The sequence below is a fragment of the Neltuma alba genome, unplaced genomic scaffold (assembly GCF_004799145.2).
Source record: "Neltuma alba isolate B1F8T4 unplaced genomic scaffold, ASM479914v2 tig00013336_pilon, whole genome shotgun sequence".
NCBI classification, from domain to species: Eukaryota; Viridiplantae; Streptophyta; class Magnoliopsida; order Fabales; family Fabaceae; genus Neltuma; species Neltuma alba.
In genome coordinates, this window is record NW_021637609.1 from 143,209 (window position 1) to 160,255 (window position 17,047).

At 36.0% G+C, this 17,047-nt stretch overlaps 3 protein-coding genes across 8 annotated transcripts in view; 1 reads left to right on the forward strand and 2 right to left on the reverse strand.

The window, feature by feature from the left end:
• The window catches only part of LOC114736448 (flap endonuclease Xni), a 28,541-nt gene that overhangs the window by 8,176 nt on the left and 3,318 nt on the right, over positions 1 to 17,047 (reverse strand). For 2 of the 5 annotated variants that reach the window (XR_003739347.1, XM_028924279.1), the window contains exons 1-6: positions 4,913 to 5,505; positions 3,812 to 4,024; positions 3,169 to 3,400; positions 2,212 to 2,291; positions 1,937 to 1,975; positions 1,728 to 1,746 (exon numbers count right to left, since the gene is read on the reverse strand). Coding sequence is in view for 4 of the 5 variants with exons in the window: in XM_028924279.1 (XP_028780112.1) it covers positions 1,728 to 1,746; positions 1,937 to 1,975; positions 2,212 to 2,291; positions 3,169 to 3,400; positions 3,812 to 3,964 (523 nt within the window). In the remaining variant the exon portion in view is untranslated. Of the gene's footprint in view, positions 1 to 1,727; positions 1,747 to 1,936; positions 1,976 to 2,211; positions 2,292 to 3,168; positions 3,401 to 3,811; positions 4,031 to 4,912; positions 5,507 to 17,047 lie in introns of those variants that run through there. The other 3 variants (XM_028924281.1, XM_028924280.1, XM_028924282.1) reach the window with 3 other exon arrangements.
• On the forward strand, positions 8,383 to 13,244 carry LOC114736454 (transcription factor bHLH153). Of its 2 annotated transcripts, none has more exons than XM_028924290.1 (6): positions 8,383 to 8,615; positions 9,991 to 10,116; positions 10,260 to 10,325; positions 10,509 to 10,568; positions 11,283 to 11,330; positions 12,688 to 13,244. In XM_028924290.1, the coding sequence occupies exons 1-6, from the start codon at positions 8,574 to 8,576 to the stop codon at positions 12,817 to 12,819; spliced, it is 474 nt and encodes a 157-aa protein (XP_028780123.1). In that variant the 5' UTR covers positions 8,383 to 8,573; the 3' UTR covers positions 12,820 to 13,244. The 2 variants fall into 2 exon arrangements, with proteins under 2 accessions (XP_028780123.1, XP_028780122.1); XM_028924289.1 differs by having other exon boundaries at positions 8,386 to 8,615; positions 10,509 to 10,574.
• LOC114736453 (selenoprotein F) lies at positions 13,774 to 16,009 on the reverse strand. Its single transcript, XM_028924288.1, has 4 exons — positions 15,794 to 16,009; positions 15,339 to 15,397; positions 14,639 to 14,820; positions 13,774 to 14,233 (listed from the first exon to the last, which is right to left on the reverse strand). The coding sequence occupies exons 1-4, from the start codon at positions 15,963 to 15,965 to the stop codon at positions 14,161 to 14,163; spliced, it is 486 nt and encodes a 161-aa protein (XP_028780121.1). The 5' UTR covers positions 15,966 to 16,009; the 3' UTR covers positions 13,774 to 14,160.

Genomic DNA, 17,047 nt, shown 5'->3' on the forward strand with positions numbered 1-17,047 from the left:
AAAAATGAATTTAGCAATCTTAAAATGGCGATGAGCTACTGTCAGTAGGTCAGTAAATTCAATAAACATTTTTGCACTCGACTGAAGTTAAGGCATCAAGCATTCCACCAAAAATGGTGTTCTTTGCTGATCACAATAATTTTCATCTCAACACAACCTTGATTATCAGTTCAGTCTGGAAATCACCCAATTCATCCACACTAACTGATCTTTCCAAGCAGCAAAAATCACTCAATTTCTGAGCTGCCCCAGAGAATTTGTTCCTAAGAATATCTGCAATTCAAGTTGCTAGACTTTCCTGGTACATTCGTCTCGATCTATCCTAGTTAGAAGTGAACGTTTGCACCTAACGGATGCAGTTGTCGTTTTGTGTTGTTTGTTATGTTAAAGCTTATAAAACAACGTTTTCCACACAAAACATGCAAGCATAGATGTTGATAGACGTATTAGTCGGACATGATCAGTGTATCTGAATTTATAATTTATTGAAAACTGTTCACATTTTGTTCTTAAAGATATTTTATTTCTCACTTTGAACAAAAGAAGTTGTAAGAATAATAACATTTATCAACTTAAAGCTTCAGTTTTTGTATGAAGAACCATCAAAGCAGTCTTGCTTGTCAAAGTTACATTAGCAACAACGCAACAACCAATACCTCACAAAATGATATCTTAGTAGCACTCAAACATTTCACCCCTATCAAATAATTGATTGAACCAATAATACCGCAGATTCTGTCTTTGTAATTTGATTCAGATGATTGAAACTCCTTAGATTTTCTGATTACTGAAAACCACAATATTGTATTAGTAGAAATTAGATGCTGAAATAACTTAATTAGGGTAGTTCAACACAACTATTTTTTAGCATAAATTTCCTACTGCCATTATTGGATTAGTAGAAATTAGATGCTCAAATAACTTAATTTGGGTAGTTGAACACAACTATTTTTTAGCTTAAATTTCCTACTGCAATTAGTTTCCTAGAATAAATGCCAAATACATCAGCAGGAACTTCAAAGGTAGCAGTTCTCCAAGATTCAGCAAGACACCGAGCTAAGGTCCATCATCCTTATGTTCAAGTGCAAACTTCTAATTAATAAATTTACTACAAAGAGAAGGACCCAGCTATACATGCAGAATGCCAACAGTTCCGGCAAGGTTACTTAAAGGACAGTAAGCAGCTTGAACTGAGTTATCTGATGCATGTATCACATGAAAATTAACACCTGAGTGAAAGAGCCTCCATTAGGAGCGTGCAAAGAGTACTCAAACCACATGGATTTTAACTCTTAAGCTTTTTTACTTATATTCTCACAGGTTTTCTAGGCAGATTTCTTTCATATTCCCAAATTCAAGCTTCATTCATTCTATTAATTCTCTTTTGTATTTTCTCGTTGTCTTCCCCTTGAATTTCGGCTATGGAATTATTCACTGTCATTGTAGTCACTAGTCAGCTTGTCAATAAAAATATCCCTAATTTTGGTCAGGATAACCTACAAAAACACTAGATCAAATATAAAAAGAGCTATAAGAGAATTCACAAGGGCGCACACACAAGCCTACCTAGAGACAATCCAGCAACTATTATTAATGATGGTTTCACTTTCACCCCCAGAATTATGAGAAAGCATAAAAACCATCAACAATGTGTTGAAAAGATAAAACTTTTAGAATAGCAGAGGATCCAAGAGAAATAAACATACAGGAAAAATTATATGACTCACCGTCGTGGTCAAATACCACCTGCATGCACAGGAAACCAAATTATATCAGCAAGATTAACTGATTAGAATGAGTCAGGAAAGAGAATGCCTGATAGGAAGTAATGAAAAAGACTAGTAAAGCAAAAAAAAAAAAGAGTAGTAAAGCAAAATTTTAGGAAAATGCTTGCATCTTATATTTAAGATAAAAACATGATTTGCCGCAAACGTACCGCCACATGGGAAGGAATGAATTCCAGAACATCAATTATCTGAAATAAAGATAAATAAGGATAATTAATATATAAAATTTCGTAATAATTTCTTTAAAAATTAAAATAGTATTGATAACAAATAAATTACCTTCATCTACATTTCAGGTGCCCAAAAATAATTATAAAAAGTATCAATAGACCAAGACGAAAAATATTTGCCACCAGCAGCACCAAAATTTATCTATCCCAAAAATTAGAGCAAAAATAAACAACTTCATATAAATATAGCTTACAAGTGATAGAGCTGTAAATATTGTCAAAACCCAATCTCCATTTCCATCAGCATTTGTCAGATGACCATGGTGCAACTTTGCTATCACACAATCAAAAGGAATTAATGGCAATCAAATACTCAAACTTAAACTCAAGAACCCAAGCAAAAAGCAGAAGACCAAGTTGTATAACAAAGTTTCTCCCATTATAATGAGAAGAACAATGCAGTTTTAATCAGTGGCAAAGTATTTATAAACCCAAAAATTTTAGCAAGTGGCATCGTTATTATTCTTCCATAATAACATGATGCCTCTTCAAACCATCTTAGAAAAATACAGAAATTGCAGCGTGTGCATCTCCATACAACTTATTCAGCAGATGCAAGGTAAATCAGCTATAAAGCGCAAAAGAATAGGAAGAAAGGTGGATTGGCACGACATCTTGGGTTTTCAGAATGGTGAAATCTCCAGCCATATGGTTGATGATTCAAGATGCATCGGCGTCAAGAATGCATAATCTTAAGAGATAAAATCATCCCAACATGTTTGTTAGTTTTGGCGTTTTGGTGATGTTAATATCCTATAATCTTAAAAATAAAATCATCCCAACATTTCTGTTAGTTTAGCTTTTTGGTGCTGTTAATGATACTTCATGACCTACCATGGTAACATGGTTATGAGGGATGGGATACAGTGTTAAGAAGCACTTAGTCAAAGGCCCAGGAATGACTAGATCAATATCTCTAGAAAATATGAATTCTTTCCCTTATCAAAATGATCAGTTTTATGAATTACAAAAGAAAATTACTCAGGCCTTGGTTTTGTGATCCAATCAATACCTAGGTTTCTTATGTTCTATCAACTAGTCCAAAATAACGTTCAACACACCCCAAAAGATGTGAAATGAATAAACTGATCTATACCCAGTGTAATGGGAAATATCAACAAAGAGAGTACGCATTAACACGTGTCATATACCTAAAAGCTTGAAGTAAGCCCTATATATTATTGATGTGCCATCAATGAGCATAACTCTACCATTCATTGGATCAGTGTTTGCTGCTCTTTCTCCAGTGTTAGCTGCACCAAGCTGCAAAACTTGAACTGGCTCATATCTACTTTCTGAAGGCAGCGTCACATTACTCTGACAAGTTGCGGGAGCAACTCCAAGTGAATCTGAACTTGCATTATTCAATGCACTAGAATATTTCTAATGAACATGAAACATTAGGAAACAAAACAATTTCCATAATCAAGAGAAATTTCTATGAAAATTACATCTTTTCAACCATACATCACAAGCTTCATAATCGAAATATGTATACAGCATACAGATTTTTATTCCCAGGATATAAAGGTTTTACCGCTTTAACATAACTGTCTTCCAAAAACCAAAGCCCAATAATGCAAACGTGAAGAAAGGGAGCTGGTACCCTCAACCCCAACCCCACCCCATTTTAACCATTAACAGCACAAAGAAGAAGTTCACTCTAAGAAATTGATTTCGAAATTTATTACTACTGCTCTCAAATAACTAATCGAGAAAACTTCACATCTAGAAAAGCAGCAGCGTTTCAGTGACTATGATAACTTGCCAAAGCATATTATACTCTATACTGACCTTCAAGGTTAAATTGAATGAGGAATGAAGCAGCTTTGGTCTTTTAAGACGGTAAAAGCAGTTCCTTTCATTGCTCGAAAAGTTTCTTTCAAAGCATGTAATGCCCCTCCAGAAGGAATGAAAATGAACAGACAAGTACCGACAGCATGCCATTTATAGAAGCACTGAAGGTGACTGTGGCATGGAAAACGAGCTTTTAGATGGTTCCATAACCTGAAACTCCATATTGGGCATCCATTTGTCATGATAAAGAATGATGCTTGAATACTGTAATGCAACTATCTAGTTAATCTTTTCATAAAAATATTATTTAAAGAATAAATTACATGCATGACCCCATGAATGAAGCACAAGTTCAACATGGCCACCAAAATTAGGCACAAGAAAGCCCAGGCTTCTTAAGGTGTTCAACTAATTAACAATTCTAGGTATTCGATGAGTCAGAAAATGGTTGAGTGCTGAGCTGGGCTCATGGGTTATCAAGAACCTAAATTTAACAAACAAAACTTCTGGCAGTACTTCGTAGTATAACTGCTCGTCCATTGGCCAAGCCATTAGAAATGAGAAAAAGCATCATAACTCGTATAGCATAAGGTTTCACATACCAATATTACAACCTCTTTCTTTTTATTTTTAATTCTAGGAAACTCAAACATCATTCAGATCAGGATTGTAAAAGATCAAATTGCTCATTCTTTTTTCAGGAACTGAAGCCATAGGGCCAAAAATATTGTGAAAATTGTCCTTTTTAATCAACGATACATCTTTTTTTTTTTTTTTGTGGTAGAGAAACAGAAAGATGATTAATGCCCAAAAAAAAGATTAAAAAACAACGTCGAAAGAGAGCTGCAGGTGAGAGATATTATTTTGACTAACAGAACAGCACGCTAAAATTGATTCAACATTCAGAATTCTAATCATACACAAAAAAAAAAAAAAAAAAGCTTAAAGCCTTGCTTCCTTTCAACATTCGGTGAAATGTTTCGGGAAAATACATTGAAGCCCAACTATGAGACCTAGAAATCAACCCAAAAGAAAACATAATAAGAAGTACTGGAAAGGAAGTAATTAGTTCGAGCTTAACAGTTAAAGGGGAAGTACCCATGTTGTTCAGTAATGATAGCGCAATTTCTTGCAGTGTTGAATGGCAGTAGTTATGCTGCATGCTATCACACTGACAGTGATTCCAATACCACCTTGCTGTTGAGTTTGGCAACTAAAGCCACCGTGTTTTTGCCCTCTAGGATGAAAGCGAGAAGCAGTCAATAGAAAAGGAACGTTTTTTATTCCCTTTCTAAGAAGAATTGAGAAGCAAATAAACTGAGGGGCAGTGTTTGTCGTGTGGGTGGGAAAAGAAACGGAGAAGCCAAGTCCAAAAAACTTGCATGAGCATGAGTGCAGTCCGTTGAAAGAAAAGAGATGTCAGGCGCTCACCGAGAATGCAGGGATAGGCTCTCCCGCCTCGCCTGAGGGCAATGGGGCAATGGCCAATGGGATGCGGGAGGGAGGGCCTGGAGAGTGGAGCACGTGGCTTGCACGTGGAATGAATTCTATCATAATCCTTGTTCATTTCCGCCACATTTTGATCCCGGCAATCGGCATGCAAGAAGGAGGAAAAAGAATTCAACTTGTCCTTCAACATATTGCTGTAATCCAATGATCAATATCCTTGAGGATTCAAATCCGAGGTGAAAAAAAAATAGAAGAAAATGAGAGAAAAAGGTGAATCAAAGAGATCCAACTTATAAGTAGTTTTTTTTCCTTTTGTTTTTTTATAGGCATTGAATATTAGGGAGTGTTTGAAAGCATCCAAAAATGCTTCGGATAAGCACTTTTCTGTAAAACGAGGCAAACTTCTCCACATATATATCTCGTATACCGTAAAAATACATTTAAAATCATGATTTGATTTTCATCCAAACATTCCCTTAATAGTACATACTCACCAGGCGGTGATTAATTTGAATTCACATTCGATGTCTATGTATCATTCAAATACTCATCAAACACAGAGTTTAATTGGCTAGATCACCGTTAGGAGTGAAGAAGAAATTAACTTTGGAGCATAAAAACCTTGATTGAAATGTTGTGGCATCGCTTAAAAAAAGGATAGAAAATGCTTAGACTGATGTTAGAACTATTCTTCTTTTGAAACCCAACACTTCGTGTCTTCAGCTAGTCTTGAGGTCGAATACATGTATACAATTTTGCCGCTTCTATCTGCAGCTAAAAAATTGTTGTGCTGTAGTCGTGATATCGCTTACCGTAACACCAGCACAAATTTAACAACCTTTTAATTCCAACCTCAAAATTGTATAGTTATTCCTCTGGGTATCAAATGAAAAATCATGAACTTGAAAAAAAGAATGTCATTTGGGCCTTCAAATGTGCTGATTTCTAAAAATGCGTAGCTTCGTGGGAAAAGGTGCTAAACGAAGGTTTATGCTACCGCAAGCCGGCAAAAACTTGTCAAACTTGGTGGTGAGCCGCTTCTTTGAAGAGCCCAGTGAGGAAGAAAATGAAAGTCCATGTGCCCCATCGACTGCTGGGGGATTTTGGAATGGCTTGGGCCATGGCAGCCCAATTTTGGGGTCAGCCACAGCCGACCTCAGCCTGCAGGACTCCAGCTTTAATTTCGGTTGAAATATTGTGACCCCCAACCAAACAGTAATAATTCATACATACGCGTTTGGCTCATCAAAGGTCAACAAAGCATGCAACATGTACTGGCCTGCCACAAGGCTCATGACGCAATGAAAAGGATGCTGCACCTTCAAAAGAAGGATATTTTATAAAGACCAGTTTAGTTGGTGGGAGGTATGTTGAGTGCTAATTTCACCTGCACATACAAGACACAGCGGAGATATTGAAAGAAGGATGTGCGTTGGTGTGGAACAGTGAGGTGTTTGTGGGCAGGCATCATGGTCATCGACATTATCTCGGAGGATGAAATGATAGCCGGAAGCAAAGCACCAGGAGAGATGAATACGATATAATAAATAATACTACTAAAGTGGATCCAGAAGATTTACCCGAGGGATGGTTTAGATTTAATTAAGATTCCATGTCTGGTGCCATAATTCCCGTTGGCTCCTAAATTCTAATTCTAATTCTAATCGCGGACATTCATGAGTAGAGTATGGTCTGTGTACACACGGACTCGGCCCTGTACTGTCCCAAGACCTCACACATATATGCTCGTACAAATACCTCATTCCAGTTTGGACCCCTCCATCAGTGGTTTTTTTTTCCCCTAATACGAAACAATTCAAGAGGAAAAACGAAACGTGCCTAATTGCCTGACACATTAACAGCAAGAGATTATTCGAAATTCCAATATGAGATGAAATTACCGTTTTTGTCTAATGTTTTGGATGGATAAGCAAGTGAAGGAGTGAGAGCAGAAATACATGCGCTAGTTTTTTTGGGGGGGGGGGGATCAGAAAGATGGCCAGCGGGCAAGCACCGGATCCAAGCGGGGGCATCACGGGCTTCCAAGTTTGAAACCCCCAAGGCGAGTTTTGAAAAATGGGGGAAAAGAGAGCAAAACCGCGTGGGGCCCATGCGCGACTAAAATCCTTGGCTCGTGGACTTTTGGGGCGCCCCCCGGGTCCCACATCTCACGACATCCCCATCCCAGTCGCGAGCGCCCTCTCCTCTTAATGCACGCCTCACTCACGCTCTGACACCTGTGGGTTTGGTAGGATCCCCGGAATCATAGATGATCAACATAGCGGAGCCACGCGGGACCCTTTGTCCCCAACACTTCACCTGATCCTATGAACTGCTCTGACTCTGACACCCATTTCCCGCCAACGCCCCCCTCTTTTTCTCCCCCCCTTCATTTTTCATCCATCCAAATTCCTCGCCCAAACAGAGGAATTATAAGTGTATTTATGCAACTCAAGATAACACTATTCTTATTTGTCTCGTCTGTTATAAATTAAACGAGTACTTAAGTTTAATCCATATTCATATATAATACTCCGTGATCCTATTGAGAAATTTCATAAATTTAATACCACACATAAGCATCAGATCAGATTAGGAGGTTCAATTATTTTATCTTTTGGCTACCTATCTATAAACTCGACGGTACGGTTTAATGCTGGATACGTGATTTTCTCTGTCACACACATCAAAAGCAAACGTCATATTTCCGGCTATTTTGTCACGCATTTAACGTCAATTTAGTAATTATAAGTTTTTTTTTTTTGGGCGACTTAGGATGGGAAACCCAACCGTTTTACATCAAAATGTCATTAATATTTGTCTTGTCGTGAAACAGAGAGATTCCTGATGTGGACAAATTATAGAGCGCCCCCTCCGTAATTTTATTTAGTATATCAGGACAATTATGACAACGCAAGCGGATGCAAATCAAAGCTTTTTTGGGTTTGAAAATTTGGATTTCGCTCGTGTCTCGAAGGGAGAAAAACATCTCTCTCTTTCTTTCTTGGGTGGATATTAGCTGTCATATAATTTATTTTAAAGTGACTATATAATATAATATTATATGTATTTTTCGCTTTATAAAACGCCGTTGCTGACATTAGTCTGTTCTTCCCCCACAACTCTCGATACAATCCCACCGTCCGTCTCCTCCGAAGTTGATTTGTTGGAGTGAGGGTGATTTCCGTGGTGAATATTGCGAGTTACACCTGAACCTTTAACACTTGTTAGTATTTGCCATCGCTTCTACTGGCGACGGAGCTGAGCTTGCTTGCTGACTTTAATTTGGACACTGTGCTGTAAGGTTTCCATGACGGCCAGCTCCTTCTGCAATGCTGACTCTGTGTTCTCGGTAAGCTCTTTAATCTACTGAATACCATCTCTGGAGCTGGTTCTGGGAAGCTATTGTATGCATGATCTCTTCCTCTCATTCTAATCACACGATTCCCCAACATCCTGCTCTTCTCCCTACTCTCTCCTCATCAATCTTCGTTTCCTCTTCAACTATTTAATATTCTCCTGCTTGGTGTAGCTGAAGCCGTCCATTAACATTAAACTACCCTGGCATGGAAGATTTGTTGCTCAATTTAGATTCATTCATGCACCGTCTTTTGATTATTTTAAAGAATGATGATACAAATTAATTAATGGGCCCACCTGAGCTTGCCTTGTCTCACATAGTTGCGTTCCTGCCCAACATCGCCCAATTAAAAACTAATTAGTATTAGAACGTTACTAAAACACAGTCTTCACGGGTTGCAATAGTTGTTTTTACTGGATAATAACCCCGATTAACACAAGGAGGGTTGGTTACGCTGATCGATGCTAGAGTCTCTGTGGTATCATGACCCTTGGCCCCGCGGAAGGATTTTTGGTTTCTATGGCAGTTGTTTGGGTCGCTGTCCGACTATGATTTTCGGTTCTGGTGGAGCTGTTGCCTCTTTGTGTTTCTGACATTTTTGTTTCAATGATTGTAATCATGATTTGTAGAGGTGGTAGTTAACGATGATGACTTTGCTTTCCTTAGTTTAAATGCGAGCATTATTTTGACCGAGACTGCACATGTTGCTATTTGATCTTTATAAACATATATCCTTTCATTATTATCATTATTATTTATTGCATGCTGGTAAAGATGACATAAATTTTTGTTTAAATATAGAGATCGCGACCACCAAAATGGTTGTGGTTATCTTGGATGCTTCTTCAATCGAAATCAATCTCTTTACATGAGATCCTGTTTGATGGTGCTTACCTTTATGCATACTCCTGGTTCAGCTGGACTGATCTTACGACTTAGGAATGTGATGAAGCTTCCTTTTGAATTAGGAGCTTGGGGCATTATTAACTGTGGATTCCATTTTTTTTTTTGGGGGGCCCTATAATGGGGTTCCTTTTCTCAATCCTTGAAGTGAATCTTCTTTTTGTTTTTACTACTTCCTTACAATTTATGAAAATTTATTTGAAGTTTTTTGTTTTAGAGTATTAGAAATTGGAGATCGTTGGACTTTTAAGCGTGGAGAATCCTGAAACAGTGCTGTAATTTTTGGTAGTACGGGGCTAATCCATTCTTACTGTTAACTATTCTTGCCACTCTTATGGAATATGTGATTAATTGCCTTTGTAACCGTTTTGTTGAGCTTCCTTTTAATATTTTCACTTTTGCTTCTGCTCCATCTTCTTCTGTCTTCCTTATTAGAGAATGTTCTGTTTGTTGATTCTATCAGAGAGAAGAAGGGGTAGATATTAGAAAGATGATGGAACCAAAGAGGAGCCTCTGCTCTGTGGATCAAAGCAATTATGCCTCTATTGCATCTAAAAGACACAAGGCCGATTTATCCATCTCCACAAAGGTTTCTTGTTTTCCTTTGTCTTGATTTGTTTCCATGATGCTCAGAGATGCAACATATTCATGATCATATTTCTAGAGGCTTGCTTTCATTTTTGTTCCTCTTTTATGTAACATCTCTTACCAAGATTCTTCTTCTGCTAATAGGAGAGAAAGGAGAAGATTGGTGAACGAATTGTCGCCTTGCAGCAGCTCGTTTCTCCGTTTGGGAAGGTATGAAAAATTTGTTCTTGCATTTGCTTTATATCTGGTGGAATTTACGGGAAATTATTCATAGCCTAAACGGTAAACAAGGGAAAAAAGAAGCTTGATTGACTTGATTGATAGCTTGCTTATTATTGGCTTAAGTGAAAAGGCTGAATCTAATAACTCTTCCCTCTCTGATTCTTGCTGCAGTCAGATACTGCTTCGGTCCTTTTAGAGGCAACTCACTATATCAGGTTCCTTCATAAACAAGTTAAGGTTTGGCCCTTCTTGCTATATTTTACTTATGATATTCGCATGAATATTGATTACCCGTCTAGTAACTGGCTTATACATCACTATTTTGATGCACATGCTTATGCTAGACGAAGTGATTCAGTCGCAGAAAATTTCTCGTATTGATGTGAATTTGTTTGATAGCAACTTTCAGTGGAATATATTTTCACTTATCATAATCCACCTAAAGCATTGCAAATTTTTCCCTGGTCTAGTTTATACCAAGCCTGTTTTCTGAAAAAATAGACTCTAAACTAAGCCCATAATATCATATGATCTATTTAGGTAACCTCACTTAATGAGATAAAGACAAAGTTTGTCGATGTTGTGTTTTCCAAACTTCTATTCAGCAAGAGAAAGGAGATCTGTCAACTTATAAACAGAAATTCATGCATTTGAACTCAAAATGTGTCAAATTGATATTTTAAATCCCTACTCAAGTTCTTTTAGCCTTATTGTTCAAATCTACACAGCTGACAGCTTTTCACGGTGATGCTTAACAAGGGAAATAGAGAATGATGAATCTCCATGAAAAAAGAGAACCGTCACCATAATCATCATAGAGACTTAAAAGTAGAAATGTAAACGATCAATGTAAATTTATACGCTCAAATATAGGCCTGCATAAATAAGCTGTGTTGAACATGACTTTGATGTCATGCGCATAAATTTTCCTTGCTGTTATTTCAGGTACTTAGTGCTCCTTATCTGCAATGCTCTCCTACTACCAAAACGCAGGTGAGAATAAGATGATCACTACCATGTGAATGAATACATTTAACTTTGTGATTTTTTATATTGTATGAGACGAATATTAAGCTTGGAAGGGGAAATAATAATAATAATAAATAGAATGTGGATTTCATACTTGACATAGATAAGTCAAACAAATTATGAGAAATTTTATAGTTTATATATATTTATGAGACGTAGATATGTCTGGACTCTAAATTTGGTCCCCAGAAGAAAACTCTCAAGAATCTAAATGCTAAACGCTTGGTATCTGCAAATTGACAGGATAAAATTATTTTCATTTTCTTAATAACTAGAAAAATAACCTTGCATCATCACTAAGTGGGTCAAGTGAAAGAGGTTTGATTGTCGTAAATAAAGTTGAGAATTCAAACCGTCCGGAGGGAAAGGAAAAGTCATGTTACATTATAAAATATTCTTCTGGTTTTAAATATGAGAATCATTTTATAATGTAATTAAAATAAGTTTTATATTTAGGACCGGATGAGTAAGTTTTATATTTAGGATCGAAGGAATATTTTTTTCTTTTTAAAAAAATCCCCTTGCAAGTGCAAGTAGATTTGGTGAAAGAAAAATAAGAACAAAAGGTAATCAAGCGCAAAGCCTCAGGCGGTACTCATTCCGTTTTTTTTTATAAGCAACACATATTATCTTTCTCTGGTTTATAAATGAGTAATATTTGCAAGTTTTCTTGAATTTTATAACAAATTTCTTATTTTATCTCAGTATTTACTTGTGTTAATATTTAATATATTTATTATTTTATTTTTTAAACTATCATATCTTTCCGTCATACATTTTTTTATAATTTTTTTATGATGATAATTTTCTTATTTTCTTTCTTATGTTTTTTCTCTCCATAAATAAGAGTATTTTGAAAAAAGAGAACTTCTAATTTTTATTTATTTATTGTTTTTAATTAATTTTTTGATCTACTGATGGAGCCTTATGTTGTTTATAAAAGGAGACGGAGGGAGTATTTGTTGAGAAAATAAGGAGTTGAATATTGTATGATGCGTTGATAAACAATACCCATAAGGGCTAGGGGATGGTAATTTTTTTTTCTTTGCTTTCTTCTCATTTTCTTTCAAAGGCACGTATTGAACATATTTAGCACTGTTCACTAACATGTTAACAGTGCGGCTTCTTATGTAGCTTCGGTTTTTGAATTTCAATTTGATTTTAAATATAAAATTTTAATTTACTATGTTTTTTATATTGATCTGTTTTTTTAAATAGTTTTTATAGTAATTATATATGTTAAAAGTTGAATATTTACTTATTGTAAATAATTAACTTAATTTTTTAAAAAATTAATTAATTATATTTATTTGTCGTTCAGGATGTAGAGGCGTGCAACCTGAGGAGCAGAGGATTATGTCTGGTTCCTGTGTCGTATACGATTGGAGTGGCTCAGAGCAATGGCGCAGACATATGGGCCCCCACCAAAAGCACGTCATCGCAGCTTGACTAGCCTATTTCTATCCCAACCTGGCAATTTCACTTGACCCAATTAATTAGATGAGATTGAGCGTGAAAAGTTTAAAAGTTGCTCGGTCTTGAGGGTTAACTATCTCTGTATTAACCGCACAAGAGGCGTTCTGCTGTGCCGTAATGGCAATTTGTAGCTCGAGCCTGGAAAACATATCCATGCATCGACACCCACATGGTGGCCTAGCTGTAGTATTCAAAACCCCCTCCCTCGCCTTTAACGTCTTAAACTGGCGATGCCCAAGCTATCAAGTATGGCAAGCCGCTTGTATTCTTATACTGATTATAAGATAACTTGTATATTTATAAATGCTAGTTCTTAAGATTGCGGTGCTACTTCAGTTTACTATCCTTGTTTCCAGAGTGAAACAATTTATAATGACTCGTATGGATTGCTATCATTTTGTACTCCTGCAATCTATTTATTTCTGATTTGGTCAACAAGAATTAAAGGGTGCTCGGATAACTTTCGAAGCATTTTTTAGAAACACTCTTTTATAAATTGAGACAAGTTTTTTTATATATTTATTTCGTATATATTTATTCTGTATACTATAAAAGTATTTTTTAAAACTATAGTTTTATTCTTATCAAAATATCCTCTTAGTCTTATTGATGAAAAATTGGTTTATAATTCACAAAATATACTAATATAAAAATTTTATTGATAGACTATCTATAAATATATCTGTAATCTTTTTTTGAGTCTAAAAACATGTTTTGGTTCTAGTGAACCTTCAAAATTCAACTCATTTTTTTGTATCAGAAGGGAAAAAAGAAAAGAAAAAAGGAATGAATCTCGAACTAAGCACAGGCCGCGTTCGAAATTTTAAGGCCACGGTCTCGTTCAATGGAATTAGGCGGACAAAGGCTGGACGCCTCAACCACGTTGAAGGCCATCGTCTGAAGAACAATAGGCAATAGGATATGCCATTGCTAAACAAATCAAAGGGCAAGGTTTAGGCCGGTTGGACGTTGACATTTTAGAAATCAACACCCCCTCCCCCTCTCTCTACCGGCGGGCTGCAACTGTTCACCGGCAGCACCCTGGTAAATATTTTCTAATACTGCCATAAAAACACATACAGGTGGGGAAACGTTATCTCGTGAAAATCAACCATCACAAAACTCGAGGTATCATTGTTTTACATTCGACGCTGGTATCATTGTTTTGCAGCGATTTAGGTTAATTGTAGCAAGGCCAAGTTTAGTCTAATGACTCCTCCAAAGTTGGCACTTTATGTACCAACAGTCCTTTATAAGGAATTCCCACTCCAGAATGAATATAAATAATTAGGCTTCGTAGGGAACGGATTCAAGGTTTTCAATGAGCTGCCAACGGCTTCACCTTCTCGCGCAGGAACTGCAGGATATGCTCCCGCTTCCAATTATCGATTCTGAAGCAGACGAAAGAAACTCATCCCATCAGGAAAATAAATAAATAAATAAATAAAATCTACTTCTTTACACCTTTTTCAGAAAAATCCTAGGTCATAATGTACAGCGAAGGCATGGTCGTCAATTGTCACAGTCTCTTTTTTTCAAGAGAAAACTATAACTCTATTGCTGCTACGTGACTGGCAAAGGCTTTCAACAAGCACGCTTATAAATTATTCTCAGAACTGCTGGAGCTACTCTTATGGACTCTATATAGATTACAAAACCTTTGTCAGTTTGACATTTTTTCAAAAAAATTTTATGATGATGTTTTAACCGAATGATATCAATGAACAACCAATAGAAAAGCTAAATCATGAGAATCTCACAAAGTAGCTTTATTATGTATCGTCATGAGTTCTCACCTGATTGTTTCCATATGTTGACCAGCATCATCCAGCATGATCAACTTTGGAGGGGAATTGAAAACATACTGAACTTTAACTGATGGGAACTGGTCCTTTTCCTCTTCAATGAAGCCCACAATCTCAGGATAGAAAACAAGTTTCCTCATGCAGACTTCCAAAAAAGCTCCAGAGTACCTAATCTATATATTTATTACAAGCATTAAAAACGAAGGAACAATAAATCGAGGAATGTTGAGATCAAAATTAATGTAATTGCAACGATAGAGGATAAAGTGATAAACACACTCACGAAGGTCCAGTCTCCGTAACCAACATTTACTATCTGGCCCAAGAAAATACTCTGATCCGGGAGATGCATGCGAAATATTATGAGTTGACAATATTATCTAATTTTACCTTCACTCTTGAAAATAAATTTCCTTCAACACAGCATTTCACTTGCTACAGAAATATTTTCTTTCACAGCAAAAGATTCATTCAACAAAGTAGGGCGAGTAGAAGGAACGAAAGAGAATCATCCTTCATCTTATATGGAAACTAGTAAATTGCAAAATAAATTTCCAACCAAATATGTATTTGTCTAGATTGTCATGCGCTTATAACTGCATAAGCGAGACAAAAATTCTTTCATAAATTACCCAATATTGAAGCACATTTATTTAGCGTGAGGAGGGCATCAGAAATCCTATACACGAACCTTGGTCATGGCATCGTTGGAATCTTCCGTGCAACACTTCAGACAGTCCGATACCAGCTCTGCAGCCAAAGTTTAAGACAGAAGTTTATGATGCATGTTAATATTAACGAAACAGCAACCGGAAACAGGGAAAAGGACGGAATCTTGATGCTGCAAGCTGTGTTTAAATGTAATGTAAGAATATGACTTTCCCCGGAAAAAAAAAAGGTGTTCTCCTATCCGATGACCAAGTTCTTGACAATCGACAAGTTCCATACACAAGGCTAGAGTTGAATTAAGAAGCCGAACATTTGATTCCAGGCCTATTAGGATTTAGAAGAGGATATCGTTTTCGAAATCTGAAAAAATACGGAGAGAAGAACCCAGAGAAAGATGTCTACGGAACGAACAACGAAACTCATGGATCTGTAGAAAGAATAAAGCAGAATCAAGAGAAAAAGGTTTAGGGGATCGACCCTTGTCCTTAACATACTCGGCGAAAGTATTGCAGTCAGAGCACAAAGCAAGACCAGTATAGCCCAGATTCTCACATTCTCTTGAGCTTAGTTGCTCCATTGCACTGCCCAAAGGCACTGCTGCCAATATCACAACTGTAGCGATTCCGAAGATCAACGCCTTCATCTTCATCTTCTCTGGCCTCCCGAAGCCCCTCTCCAGATGTCGTCAAGTAATACTCCTATAGTCCGATTTAGCGAAGGTTACTCCTTTGACTTTTAATTGCTCTTCCTATGTAGGCTGGCCCACTGATATTTCTGGGCTTGGAGCTCCTCCTTTTTTTTATTAGTCCATTTTTGTATCTTGTAAAAGCCCAGTACAAAATTTCCGCTTAAAGTATTGAAATGTCCATGTGTAATAATGCTTGAAACTATCTCAAATAGAGTTTACTTTCGACAGAACATACCAATACTTTAGTAAAAAATATTGCTGGTGAAATGACAGGGCTCAAGCAATCATGATCACAAGTTTCTTAAAATAGGCACGTCATGGCCAAAAAAAAGTTATCAACGCTCAGAGTGAAACAAAGGGACAATTATAAACTAAAATTTTTTATTTTTTAATAATAAAAATTAATATTGAATAATGCTAACAAGAATATAATTACTAATATATAACTAGATCTTTGCATGAGGACAAGATATTATAAATATTAATTAATTTTAGAGGGCAAAATCATAAATATTAACATTATTAGAAATGTTTATTGGCAAAAAAAAAACATTATTAGAAATGTTATGTTATCTTTTGCGTATACTCTGACAAAATGGTTCTACTTCCAATTCTTAATATAAGAATTAGTTAGAAGTTATTAATTAACCTTATCTCTCAAATTTATAATATTTCCTCTGTTTTTTTTTTTGGTGAACAATTTATAATGTTTTCTAGAATATCTCAATTGATTATAAATGTTCCCATCAAAAAATAATTTCAAGGCACGTAACTTAAAAAAAAAAGTTTAACAAAGTCAATACATTTATGAATTAACTAATTTAACTAATTTTCTTAATATTTTGAAATTAATTATCTAATTTTTATATTAGGATTCAGTAGTATAACAAAGGTAACAAGATTTTCCTTGTTTGGGTTTTACATTTACATTTTAATAGTTGCTTTGATATTAATTTTTTGTTCAGGTACCCTTCTATTAAAGATAATCTTGTTCGAAATACTGTTACACACTAAATATGAACACTCCTATTTGAGATTTAACC